This window comes from Rhinopithecus bieti, unplaced genomic scaffold, assembly GCF_001698545.2.
Source record: "Rhinopithecus bieti isolate Rb0 unplaced genomic scaffold, ASM169854v2 scaffold_21155, whole genome shotgun sequence".
NCBI classification, from domain to species: domain Eukaryota; kingdom Metazoa; phylum Chordata; class Mammalia; order Primates; family Cercopithecidae; genus Rhinopithecus; species Rhinopithecus bieti.
Genome location: NW_016810615.1, coordinates 187,747 through 200,338, shown reverse-complemented (window position 1 = coordinate 200,338; position 12,592 = coordinate 187,747). Strand labels below are relative to the sequence as shown.

General features: G+C 36.4%; 1 protein-coding gene across 1 annotated transcript in view; it reads left to right on the top strand.

The window, feature by feature from the left end:
• TDRD3 (tudor domain containing 3) overlaps positions 1-12,592 on the top strand; it is a 152,083-nt gene that overhangs the window by 103,892 nt on the left and 35,599 nt on the right. Inside the window, 1 exon segment of the mRNA XM_017892514.1 lies at positions 10,455-11,305. Within this exon segment, the coding sequence (XP_017748003.1) occupies positions 10,455-11,305 (851 nt within the window).

The following is a 12,592-nucleotide window of genomic DNA, read 5'->3' as shown; positions in this document are numbered from 1 at the left end:
TCTTTTTTCAAGATTTTTAGTTTCTTTGCGCTGGGTACGTAATTCCTCCTTTAGCTCTGAGAAGTTTGATGGACTGAAGCCTTCTTCTCTCATCTCGTCAAAGTCATTCTCTGACCAGCTTTCATCCGTTGCTGGCGATGAGCTGCGCTCCTTTGCAGAGGGAGATGCGCTCTTATTTTTTGAATTTCCAGCTTTTCTGCCCTGCTTCTTCCCCATCTTTGTGGTTTTGTCTGTCTCTGGTCTTTGATGATGGTGACGTACTGATGGGGTTTTGGTATAGGTGTCCTTCCTGTTTGATAGTTTTCCTTCTGACAGTCAGAAGGACTGTCTGTTGGTCTGTTGGAGATTGCTTGAGGTCCACTCCAGACCCTGTTTGCCTGGGTATCAGCAGCAGAGTGCTTAGACTAATAATGTATCCAGCACTAAGCTACAAACATCTCCAGACTTTACTAAGAGCCAAACCCAAAGGACCTAATTTTTCAGAACTAGTCTCTGTAAAATACCATGAAAAGAGACTGTGTAGGTTCCTTTTAGCCCGCAGTTTTATTAGAATATTATTAGGGACATTTCTAAATTTGAATGATCCTAATATACTCTGCTCTGAATTTTTGAAATATTAGATGTTTTATCTAATATAATTGAGCATTAGTAAACTGAAGAAGTTTCCTCTGTTGTAGGGTTTTCATATTAAATCTACATTGTTTTAAATTAATTTAATTTCTTTGCTTATGGTAATATTACTTTTTGGTACTTGGATCTGTAGAAGATGGATATAGCTTTTCTTAGAATACTAGAACACATGAGCCTCTTTTTCATTTTTGCTGTTATTGTCTTCCTCCTCATTTAATTGTCCGTTCACTTACATATTTATTAACCATAAGATAAAATAATAAGTGTCACTTATTGAGCATCTGCTATGTGCCAGGGACTATGCTAGGTGCTTTGCATACTATTAATTCATTTTATCATCTACAAATGCAAAATATATATTATTTCCATTTGACAGATAAGGAAATAAGCTTGTATATTAATATTTGAATTAAAGCAAAAATAACATAAGGTTGTTATTTCTAAATGGTTTTTGACCCACAAGTCTAGTGTCTCGTATATAAATACCTGTTTATCAACAAGAGAACCACATCTGACTTTACCCAAGTAGCTAAATTACTCAGATACATGTATTTTCATTTAATGCATCAATTTGTCCATTAGTACTTTCTTTAACCCTGGCAGAAAAATGTTTTTATAGTAATCCTAACCTGAGTTTCATGATGAAATACTGAAAATAACTCATGGTTATTAATGATTTAATGCTAGTAGTATAATGGTAACTTTGTTGAGGTTTAAGAGGGAGGTTAATACTGGGGTCTGGAATCTACTCAGTTAATCCCAGCTCTACCCTGTGCTAGTTGTATAACCTTGTCAAGCCTCTTCAGCTTCCTTATCTGTGAAATAGGGATGTTATAACTGTACTCTGAGGTAAGCTTATTTGGTTTTTTAATTATGTGAGAAATTTTACTAAACTGGAAATTTTTTCTTTTTTGTATTTGTAAGGACTAGCTTGGGCTTTGCGTGCATTTTAGATGGGACTAAACCGGGCAATCTTTGCAGTTGTATTGTTGATGTGTGTGGCACTTTTTCTCAGAATTCTCATTATTTGTTCATTTATAACAGCAGTAGTCTTATGCTTTATGCTAACTTTTTAAAAATTGGCTTTTCTCTGTTTTTTTTTTTTTTTTAAAGGAGCTTTGAAACACCAAAAAGTTAGTTCTTTGAACACTGGGCATCTTAAGTATGTTTATTTTGAGCTTAGTCTTCAGTTTAATATGTGTCATATCTATAAAGATTTTAATGAGAACAGGAAAACAACTGTATGTATTTGAATAATTATACAAATTATAATTGAAAGAAAAATACCATGCCAAATTAAAACTAATGTTAATTCTTGTGATCATTTTTTCTGAGATCTGGTGTTTTTATTTAGCAAAATGCACATCAACTTTATGATATTGGAATATACAATAATTTTTCCTTTGAAATTAATAATTAATGTTGATTATGGCTTTACTTAGAATTTAAGCAGGTTTCTAGCCCAGGATCTTTGTATGTGTTGTTCTCTCCTCTTGGACGACTCTTCCCTACTTTCCTTGCATTTCCTCTCATTAGGGCTCATGTAAACACCATTTCTTCAGAGACGTTTTCCCTCTACATTGCTGTACTCCCCACTCCTAGTTTTTTCATAAGTCGATTTCTTTCATAGATTTTATTACAACTTTAAGCTACATTATTTGTTCTTGTTACCTATTTGTTGTCTACCTCTGCCCATTATAACTAAGCTTCACAGGATAGAGGGCAATGTGTCTTACCTACTGTTTTCATATAGAGTGACTAGGAGAGCGTTGACAACGCCACCAGCAGTCAATGCTCAGTAACTATGATGAGTATCAGTGAAGGAAAGAGGTAAGTAGCATCATCCCAGTTTTGCAAGGGTCACACAGCTGCTCAGTGGTAGGACTGGAATTTAATTCCAGTAGTCAGTCTAATTCCAAACACTTTGTTTGGACCCAGGAGAAAGCAGTTTTATATATATTCTCAAATTGAATCATTGCCATAATCCTGTGGTAAGAATCATTACTCACATTTTACAAATGAGAAAACTGGGGTCCTTTGTGACTTTGTCAAAGGTGCATTACTGCAAAACTAGAGAAGCAGTTTATTTGGTCTCAAGCCCAGTGTTCTCTAGTGAAAATCAGAGATGGCTTTTATAAGCTTACTTTTTGTGTGTTGTGGAGTCTTTTTCTGTGATCATTTGAACTCAATCTAAATCTACCCTAATGTGCTTTGATGCATACTTCTCTTAAAGGAGTAAAAGTAAAGGAGTACATTTTCTATTTCAATCTTGCAGCCTTAGCTAAACCCAGGTAATGGTGTTAAACAGGTAGCAATTTTGAACTTGGAGGCTTGTTTCATTCCCAGTGTTTTCAGTAATTCTGTCTTTCTTTCAGCAAATATATACTGAGTGCCACTTATTTGCCTGATTCTGTCGTAGCTAAGCACTGGAGAAAACAATGCTGAGCAAGACTCACACACTACTATTAACATAGTAACTATGGAAAAAATATTTAAAGCAGCCTTTTCTTAAAAAAATGTAATACTGAAATGAATGAGATACCTGTAGTCACTAAACTGGAAAGATGCCCATGAGATACTGTTCATTTTAAAACTGAATTGTAGCCCATGAGATATAGCATGAGTCTACTTTTTTTTTTGTTAAAAAAGAAAATGTGTGGGCTGGGCGTGGTGGCTTATGCCCATAATCCCAGCACTTTGGGAGTCCGAGCTGGGCAGGTCACCTGAGGTCAGGAGTTCGAGACCAGCCTGACCAACATGGAGAAACCCTGTCGCTACTAAATATACAAAAAAATGGCCAGGCATGGTGGCACATGCCTGTAATCCCAGCCACTCAGGAGACTGAGGCAGGAGAATCACTTGAACACGGGAGGTGTAGGTTGCCATGAGCAGAGATTGCACCATTGCACTTCCAGCCTGGGCAACAAAAGTGAAACTCGGTTTCAAAAAAAAAAAAAAAAAAGAATGTGTATGAATTATATAAAAGAGAGTAACCTGCGAAACTGTGAATAATTACTATATCTGGAAGTGGGATTGGATAAGCAGAAGGTGGAACTTTCTTGTACACATTTTCCTAATGATAGGATCAAGAGTAATTTTTTTCTTTTAAATATTTATTATCATTTTAATATAGAAAAAATTAAAGGATGTAGAGAAAATTTTTATATGGAGAACGTTTATAGATATACTATATTTTAAGTGAAAAACAGTATTAGAGTATGATTTTGATTTTCTGATGTATCTAAATTTTCTCTGTAATATGACTTTCATAATATGATAATAAAGAAGTTTTTATTAAAGCGTTCTTCCTGCCCTGTTTTCATTAAGAATCAAATAAAAACAAATAAACAAGAAAACTAAAGCAAGGTAAAGATCCTAGCTAAAAATGGGAGTTGGTGGTAGTNTATAGATATACTATATTTTAAGTGAAAACAGTATTAGAGTATGATTTTGATTTTCTGATGTATCTAAATTTTCTCTGTAATATGACTTTCATAATATGATAATAAAGAAGTTTTATTAAAGCGTTCTTCCTGCCCTGTTTTCATTAAGAATCAAATAAAACAAATAAACAAGAAAACTAAAGCAAGGTAAAGATCCTAGCTAAAAATGGGAGTTGGTGGTAGTGGGAATGTATAAGTAGGGAAGCACCTTATTTTCTGATTTTTGGTCTTTCCTGTTGTGTCATCAATTAAGTTTATTTGCTGAATTTTTGGGTGCTTACTAAAGCCAGATACTGTTCTAAGTACTTTACATATGTTAATCCTCCGAGGTATGCTCTATTATTACCCCCATCTTAAAGATGAGGCTCAGAAAAGTTAAATGTTTTGCCTAAGGTTACAGAATTAGTAAGTGGCACCCCTATGATAAAAAGCTATATAGTCTTTCTTTTGCTATTTCTAAGTGCCAGTTTGTGAACTCTAAATACCAATCCAATTTTCAATAGAGGTTTATGTTTTTCTGCATTAATGGAAAGAGATTATTAATTTTAGGTCAGGATTCTGGCAGTCCTAGTGTCCAAATGTATTTTTCGGCCCCATCAGGGATTGTGAAAGAGCCTTTGTGATTTCTACATCTCACCAGAAATGAACAGATACGGGTTATAAAACTGAAGCTAACATGTTGTTGGTTACATTCTGGGTTTTTTTTTCCCCCCCTCTGGCAGCTTGGCATAATGGAAAAATCCTGGGTTTTAGCTTCAGTTAGATTTCAGTTTAATTCTGGCTTCAGCATTTTCTACCACAAGCCTTTAGTTGAGTCACATTCCTTTGTTTCTTCACTTGCAAAATAAAGATGATAATACTGCCCTTTTAGGATGGTTGTGAAGATTACATGAAATGATGTAGGCAAAAGACCTTTAACATAGAGTCAGGCATATAGTAGGATCTTCATAAATATTAAGGCATTTCTTCAGGTAGGTGTATCAGAATAAAATGAGGATTAGCCTTGGGAAACAAATTCTACCTGATTTTCTACTATAGAATGCAGGTACAACTGCTGCTGGAGAATATTCTGCAAAAAAAAGTGTTAATATTTTAAGATGCCTGATTAATTTAGTACATACTTATATACAGACTTAAATGATTTGTGACAATTAATAAGTTAATTCTTAATTATTATTTTATTTATTTATTTATTTATTTTTGAGGCAGAGTCTGGCACTGTCTCCCAGGCTAGAGTGCAGTGGCACCATCTCTGCTCACTGCAGCTTCCACCTCCCAGGTTCAAGCAATTGTCCTGCCTCAGCCTTCCGAGTAGCCGGGACTACAGGTGTACACCACTATGCTCAGCTAAATTTTGTATTTTTAGTAGAGATGGGGTTTCACCATGTTGGCCAGGCTAGTCTTGAACTCCTGACCTCAAGTGATCCACCCACCTTGGCATCCCAAAGTGCTGGGATTACAGGCATGAGCCACAGCACTGGTCCTGTAATATGTTTTTCTATCATTTTTTTTTTTTTGCTAATCTTTTCTTTTTTCTGCTGTTTAATGTTAAATGTTACCCATTTCTACTTGTGCTTTTTTTTTCACCTTTTCCTTTGGGCTGCTTAAAAAAAAATGTGATGCATTTTACTCTGCTGTCTGTACAGAAAAATATATTAATATATTTATTAGAGGGATTGCAGACCTGACCTGTGCTGCCGCTTGCTATCTAATGTAGTTTAGAATTATGATGTCTTCTTAGAAAGGGTAGAGGAGAACAATTAGATTCTGACCGGGGAACCAAGGAGCTGCCTTTTCAGTTGATTTGGGATATATTCCTTAGTTTATTTAAAATTGCTTTTCTGGCCGAGCACGGGGCTCACGGTAATCACAGCACTTAGGGAGACCGAGGCAGGTGGATCACCTGAGGTCCAGAGTTCGAGACCAGCCTGGCCAACATGGTGAAACCCAGTCTCTACTGAAAATATAAAAATTAGCCAGGCGTGGTGGTCTGCACCTGTAATCCCAGCTACTTGGGAGGCTGAGGCAGGAGAACTGCTTGAACCCGGAAGGCGGAGGTTGCACTCAACCAAGATTGTACCACTGTATTCCAGCCTGGGTGACAGAGTGAGGCTCCATCTCAAGAAAGAAAGAGAGAGAGAAAGGAGAGGGAGAGAGAAGGCAGGCAAGCAGGCAGGCAGACAAGCAGGAAGGAAGGAAGGGAGGGAGGGAGGAAGGAAGATTGCCTCTCCCACAATTTAATAATTGAGTATATTTATTATGTGTTCAATAGATGAGCTCAGTTTCAAAATACGGACTTTATATATGACTTTATGATTTAACTAACCTAAGATAAAAGGTATTGGGCTTAAGGAAATCCAGGAATGGATGATGAATCCAAGAATGATTGGAAATCCAAGAATGACTTCTTAAGTATTTCATTTTCAGTGAAATGGATATATATGAAAACTAACTTCTTTTAAAAACACAATTTTCGGCTGGGCACAGTGGCTCACACCTATAATCCCAGCACTTTGGGAGGCCTAGGCGGGTAGATAATGAGGTCAAGAGTTCGAGACCAGTCTGGCCAACATGGTGAAACCCCGTCTCTACTAAAAACACAAAACTAATCCAGACGTTGTGGCAGGTGCCTGGAATCCCAGGTACTCGGGAGACTGAGTCAGGAGAATCACTTGAACCTGGGAGGCGGAGGTTGCAGTGAGCCAGATCACGCCACTGTACTCCAGCCTGGGCAACAGAGCAAGACTTTGTCTCAAAACAAACAAACAAACAAACAAAAAAACTCCCACAATTTTCACTTTCTACCTCTGTGAGTTTATTTTACTGTATTAAGGAAATTCTTTTTTTTGAGACAGAGTCTCGCTCTGTTGCCCAGACTGGAATGCAGTGGCGCAGTCTCCACTCACTGCAAGCTCTGCCCCCCAGGTTCATGCCATTCTCTTGCCTCAGCCTCCCGAGTAGCTGGGACTACAGGTGCCCGCCACCACGCCCGGCTAATTTTTTTGTATTTTTAGTAGAGACGGGGTTTCACTCTGTTAGCCAGGATGGTCTCGATCTCCTGACCTCGTGATCCGCCCTCCTCGGCCTCCCAAAGTGCTAGGATTACAGGCGTGCCCCACCACGCCTGGCCTTTTTTTTTTGAGACAGGATCTCACTCTGCCACCCAGGCTGGAGTTCAGTGGTGCGATCTCGGCTCACTGCAGCTTCCACCTCCCGGGTTCAAACAATTCTCCCACTGCACCCTCCCGAGTAGCTGGGATTACAGAGCCAGGCCACCAAGCATGGCTAATTTTTGCATTTTTAGTAGAGACAGAGTTTCACCATGTTGACCAGGCTGATCTCGAACTCCTGACCTCAGGTGATACACATGCTTTGGCCTCCCAAAGTGCTGGGATTACAGGGGTGAGCCACTGCACCTGGCCAGGAATTCTTATTTTTTAAAAATAATTTTCTTTGTAAATTTTACTCTCACTATGTTATCTCAGCATAGTAATGGAAATGAAATATGTTCATTATTAACAAAATTACTAGTTTTATTCTATAGTCTAATGTACATCATCGTCAGTTCAGTAACTGAAAATAATATTTCAAGTACTAAGTGTAATGATTTTTCCTCTTTACTATCAGCAGTTTCCTAAGCTTGTTTATTTGTTAGATAATAAGCTCTTCAGGAATTTGTCATTCTCTTTTCTAGGATAGTACTTTTGCTGTAAGAAGGTTGGTGCATGAGAGTGCTTGAGTACATAAATGAAAGTGTTAATTGTTAGTAAAAACAATAATAAAAAATTAGAAATTCTTTAAGTAGATTGGATCTGGAACAAAGTGAACAGATTTTATATTTTCCTATTAATATAGTTCTCCAGTATAGTTCCATAGACCCATAGTACCCCTTAATTCTAAATTACAGATTAGGAAATTTTTTATATTTTCCTTTTAGAAGAATTGAAATCAAGTTCTGCCACATCTGCCAAGCCTGGTTGAACTTTCATTCTGTATACGTCATTATTCATCCTTCATTTGTAGTCCATTATACTTAGTTACTCTCATCATGACTTAATTTTTTCCCTACCTCCTGATTATCATATATATTAGGGGCCCTCACTGGAATAATATAAGAAAAAATTGATCCCTAAACGGCAGATCTGAAAAGCTTACTCCCCAAATACTTATTTATTCAATGTACCATACAAGGGACCTTACTTTACTTCTCTCTGTTAAGCCTCATAACATCTATATCATAAAACTATCTTGGGGACTATTGATAATGCATATAAAGTGCTAGTGTGGGCTATCTAATACATAGCAGATAATCAACAGGAGGCAACTGCTGCTTTTATTCTCTAAAAATCTCTAGAACAAAAGCCAATACATGCCTTCTGTTGAAAGTGCTCATTTGGGTCCTGATTTTGGTCACTGCTGTTCTTCCTGGAATCTTTACTCCTGAACAGTAAACAATGCCAGCAGAAACTAAAAGTGATCATTTTTCTTCTCTCTAAAGAAAAATTTAATATTGACTGCTTTTGTTAAAATGAGACATTATATTATGTTTATTAGGCAGATAATCTTGAGGGAAAGTGTTTTTTTTCTTTTTTTAAAGATCTCTCTTATGGCCTTGGCTAATATTTGAAATGTTGTATCTTAGAAAAATCTTCATTCTTTGTCACAATTAAGGGGTGGTTTGACTGGATTAATTTTTTCCTTAGAAAATATTCCATAATTTTAAAGGTATTTATAGCCTTTTGGCTTCTAGCTTCCATTGGTTCGGTTGAGAATGAGTTTTTTTGGACCACTTTGAGTCTTTTTTTTTTTTTTTTTTGAGATGGAGTCTTGCTCTGTCACCAGGTTGGAGAGCAGTGGCACAATCTCATCTCACTGCAACCTCCATCTCCCAGGTTCAAGCGATTCTCTTGCCTCAGCTTCCTGGGTAGCTGGGATTACAAGTGTGCACCACCACACCTGGTTAATTTTTGTATTTTTAGTAGAGACAGGGTTTCACCATGTTGCCCAGGGTGGTCTCAAACTCCTGGCCTCAAGTGATACACCTGCCTCAGCCTTCCAAAGTGCTTGGATTACAGGTGTGAGCCACCATGCCTGACCTGACCACTTTGAACTTTGATCTTTAATTGATGACCTGTTTTGTCACTCAGTAACCTTTAAACCTTTATTCCTGTTGTTTTAAACAATCTACCAGATACCTTTTGGCCTCTATTCCTGTTGTTTTAAACTATCTACCAGATAGTTTTGGCCTCCGGTGGCTGTTTGGAAATGTTTTGGGGCAAGTTTTGACAGTCAGCATGCCTGGGGATGCTGGGGGAGGGTCCTTTGGCATTTTGTATCTATAGGCCAATGAAGTTAATTTTCTTGTAGTTAATTTCCTTGCAACAGAGGGAACAGTCTCACCCAAGATGTCAGTGGAGGCTCTCATTGGAAATGTTGTAACCCTGGGGAAATATAAGAATAATTACAGCTGCATGTTGATTATGATGTATGATGAGAGAAACAAGACACATACACACCAAAGACCAATGAGTATGTTTAGTATGTTTGGTAATCGTGTTATAGACATGCTAAGTGAAATTATGGAGGAAGAAAGTATAAATGACATGGTACAAACTGAAACAATAAAAATCACTATGTGAAATACAGCCATTAAAAATTATCTATATATATGTATCATGTTACTTCTTGGACATTATAGGCACTGTTACGCTTAGTAATGTTTCTGACACTTTTTTGGTATTTCCACTTTTGACACTTTTCTGTATTTCCAAGTAGTACCTACTCTTAATTACTTTGACAGATCAAGAAAATTAACTATTTTGTATAGTAGGATATCTATGTGTAACATAAACTCTTTTTTTATAGTAGGATATCTGTTTGTAACATAAACACTTAGCAATTCCCAGATCCAGAAAGATTTGAAAAGAAACATTTTTGCTAAGGCTAGAACATGGCTGATAATAATAGCTATATATTTCTAAATTAGAGTGGCATTCAGAAAGACTTGATCAGGGTTGTACTTGTGCAGTTTCATAGCAGTTTCTGAGTTAGCAGTTTGCAGATCTGTTTTATTAATGTTTTAGGAGATGATTTACCAGAATAGCATATGTAGGTAGCTGTATTATAAGAATTTGGATTATCCACCATTTTTCTGTGGTCCATTTTACTACTTTATTAATGTTGCTGACTAAGAAAACTGTATATTAGAAATGCAGGACTCCAAGGAAGCAGAGAAGGAGTAAGATAATGATGTAGGAAGATGGAAGAAGATTTTAGAATAGTAGTTTGATAATTTTGTATTAATAGAATAAAGCATTTTAAAATAATTATTAATGTAGAGTCTTCATCTTAATTTGCATATGGTATACTTTTACCTTTCAGAACCTAAATCACAGCCGCAGCAGCTTCATCAGGGACAATACAGATCGTCAAATACTGAGCAAAATGGAGTAAAAGATAATAATCATCTGAGACATCCTCCTCGAAATGATACCAGGCAGCCAAGAAATGAAAAACCGCCTCGTTTTCAAAGAGACTCCCAAAATTCAAAGTCAGTTTTAGAAGGCAGTGGATTACCTCGAAATAGAGGTTCTGAAAGACCAAGTACTTCTTCAGCATCTGAAGTATGGGCCGAAGACAGAATCAAATGTGATAGACCGTATTCTAGATATGACAGAACTAAAGATACTTCATATCCTTTAGGTTCTCAGCATAGTGATGGTGCTTTTAAAAAAAGAGATAACTCTATGCAAAGCAGATCAGGAAAAGTTCCCTGCTTTGCAGAGGCAAAAGAAAATCCACTTCCTCAAGAATGTGTAGATTATAATAATCAAAAACGTGGGAAAAGAGAAAACCAAACATCTATTTCTGATTATTTTTATGACAGGAAATCACAAACAATAAATAATGAAGCTTTCAGTGGTATAAAAATTGAAAAACATTTTAATGTAAATACTGATAATCAGAATCCAGTTCGAAGTAATAGTTTCATTGGTGTTCCAAATGGAGAAGTAGAAATGCCACTGAAAGGAAGACGAATAGGACCTATTAAGCCAGCAGGACCTGTCACAACTATACCCTATGATGATAAAATATTTTACAATAGTGGGCCCAAAAGAAGAACTGGGCCAATTAAGCCAGAAAAAATACTAGAATCATCTATTCCTATGGAGTATGCAAAAATGTGGAAACCTGGAGATGAATGTTTTGCACTTTATTGGGAGGACAACAAGGTATGGATGCTTTAAAGATACTATACACTAATATTACTAAATGTTACATTCTAGTGGGACTTTCTAGAAGCTGTCACTTTGGAACTATGAGTTTTTTTCTACTCTTGTACCTGTTTAAAATCTTTGAACAAATTTATAGATATATGAAGGATAAACAAAATATTTAATATTTTTATGGATGCCTAAGGACAATCTATCCCATAAGATTTGGTTAAGTTCAGTTTGGTTTTAGCTTACATGCCAGAAAAATATTGTAAAAGTAATTGTGTGAAGTTGAACTTTATTTTACTTATCATCAGCTGAATTCCATACGTTTGCTTTTCACTCTGGTAAAATTACGCTGATTCACAAGGAAGAAAATCAGTTGAGTGGCACAAAATGAAATTCTGCAGATTTTCAGTTAAAGAAAATAGTACACATTCAGCCTACTTTTTAAAAAAGTTAACATGTAAGTTAGTTATTTATCTTGTAATGATTTAAAAAATTATTAAACCATCGCTTCTCGGCCTTTTGGCTAAGATCAAGTGTAAAAATTATTAAACCAATTTTTAGTTTTATATTGTGGCTTAAGGGAAAGAGAGAAATTGTAGGGGAAAGGAGGAAGGAAAGACAGAAGATGAGGGCAAGAAAGAGTATAGTGGGTCAAGTAAAAGCCTAGCTAAGAGTTAGAAGACCGGCACAGTGAGAACAGGAAAGGGAAAGGGACAGAGAGACCATCAGAGAGAAGGGGACTTGGCACGTTTTTTTTTTCCTTCTGCCAACCTGCTCTTCTGTCAGCTAGTCTTCTCATCCTTGGGGGCTTGGCTCAAACCTCACCTCCTAGAAGAAGCCTTCTTTGACCTGCCCCATACTTCTACTTACATTATTCTCTTAATCAGTACCTTAATCACTTTTTAAAATCTATCACAACTTGTAAATATTTTTTGTTTTGGTTCTTCAATTGGTATCTCTTTGCACTATGATGATATTAAGTTCCCTGAAGGCTGGACTCTATCTGGTTTTCGTCTGTAGTCTTGCTTCTTTCACAGTATAGGGACTTCATAATTATTTGTTAACTCTGTTAATTAGTTAATTGTGGAGAGAGCACTTATATATGAGGAAAGTAGGATGGTGAAGGGATGAAGACAATAGCAAGGTAATAAAAATGTGTGTAAGGGAGTTACAGAGCAAAGGGTCTGGGAGGATGTGAGAAGCAACTCAAAAGAGGAAAAATATTTTAAATAATTTTTTTTTTTTTTTTTTTTTTTTTTTTTTTTTTTTTTTTGTGGTTTTTTTTTTTTTTTTCCC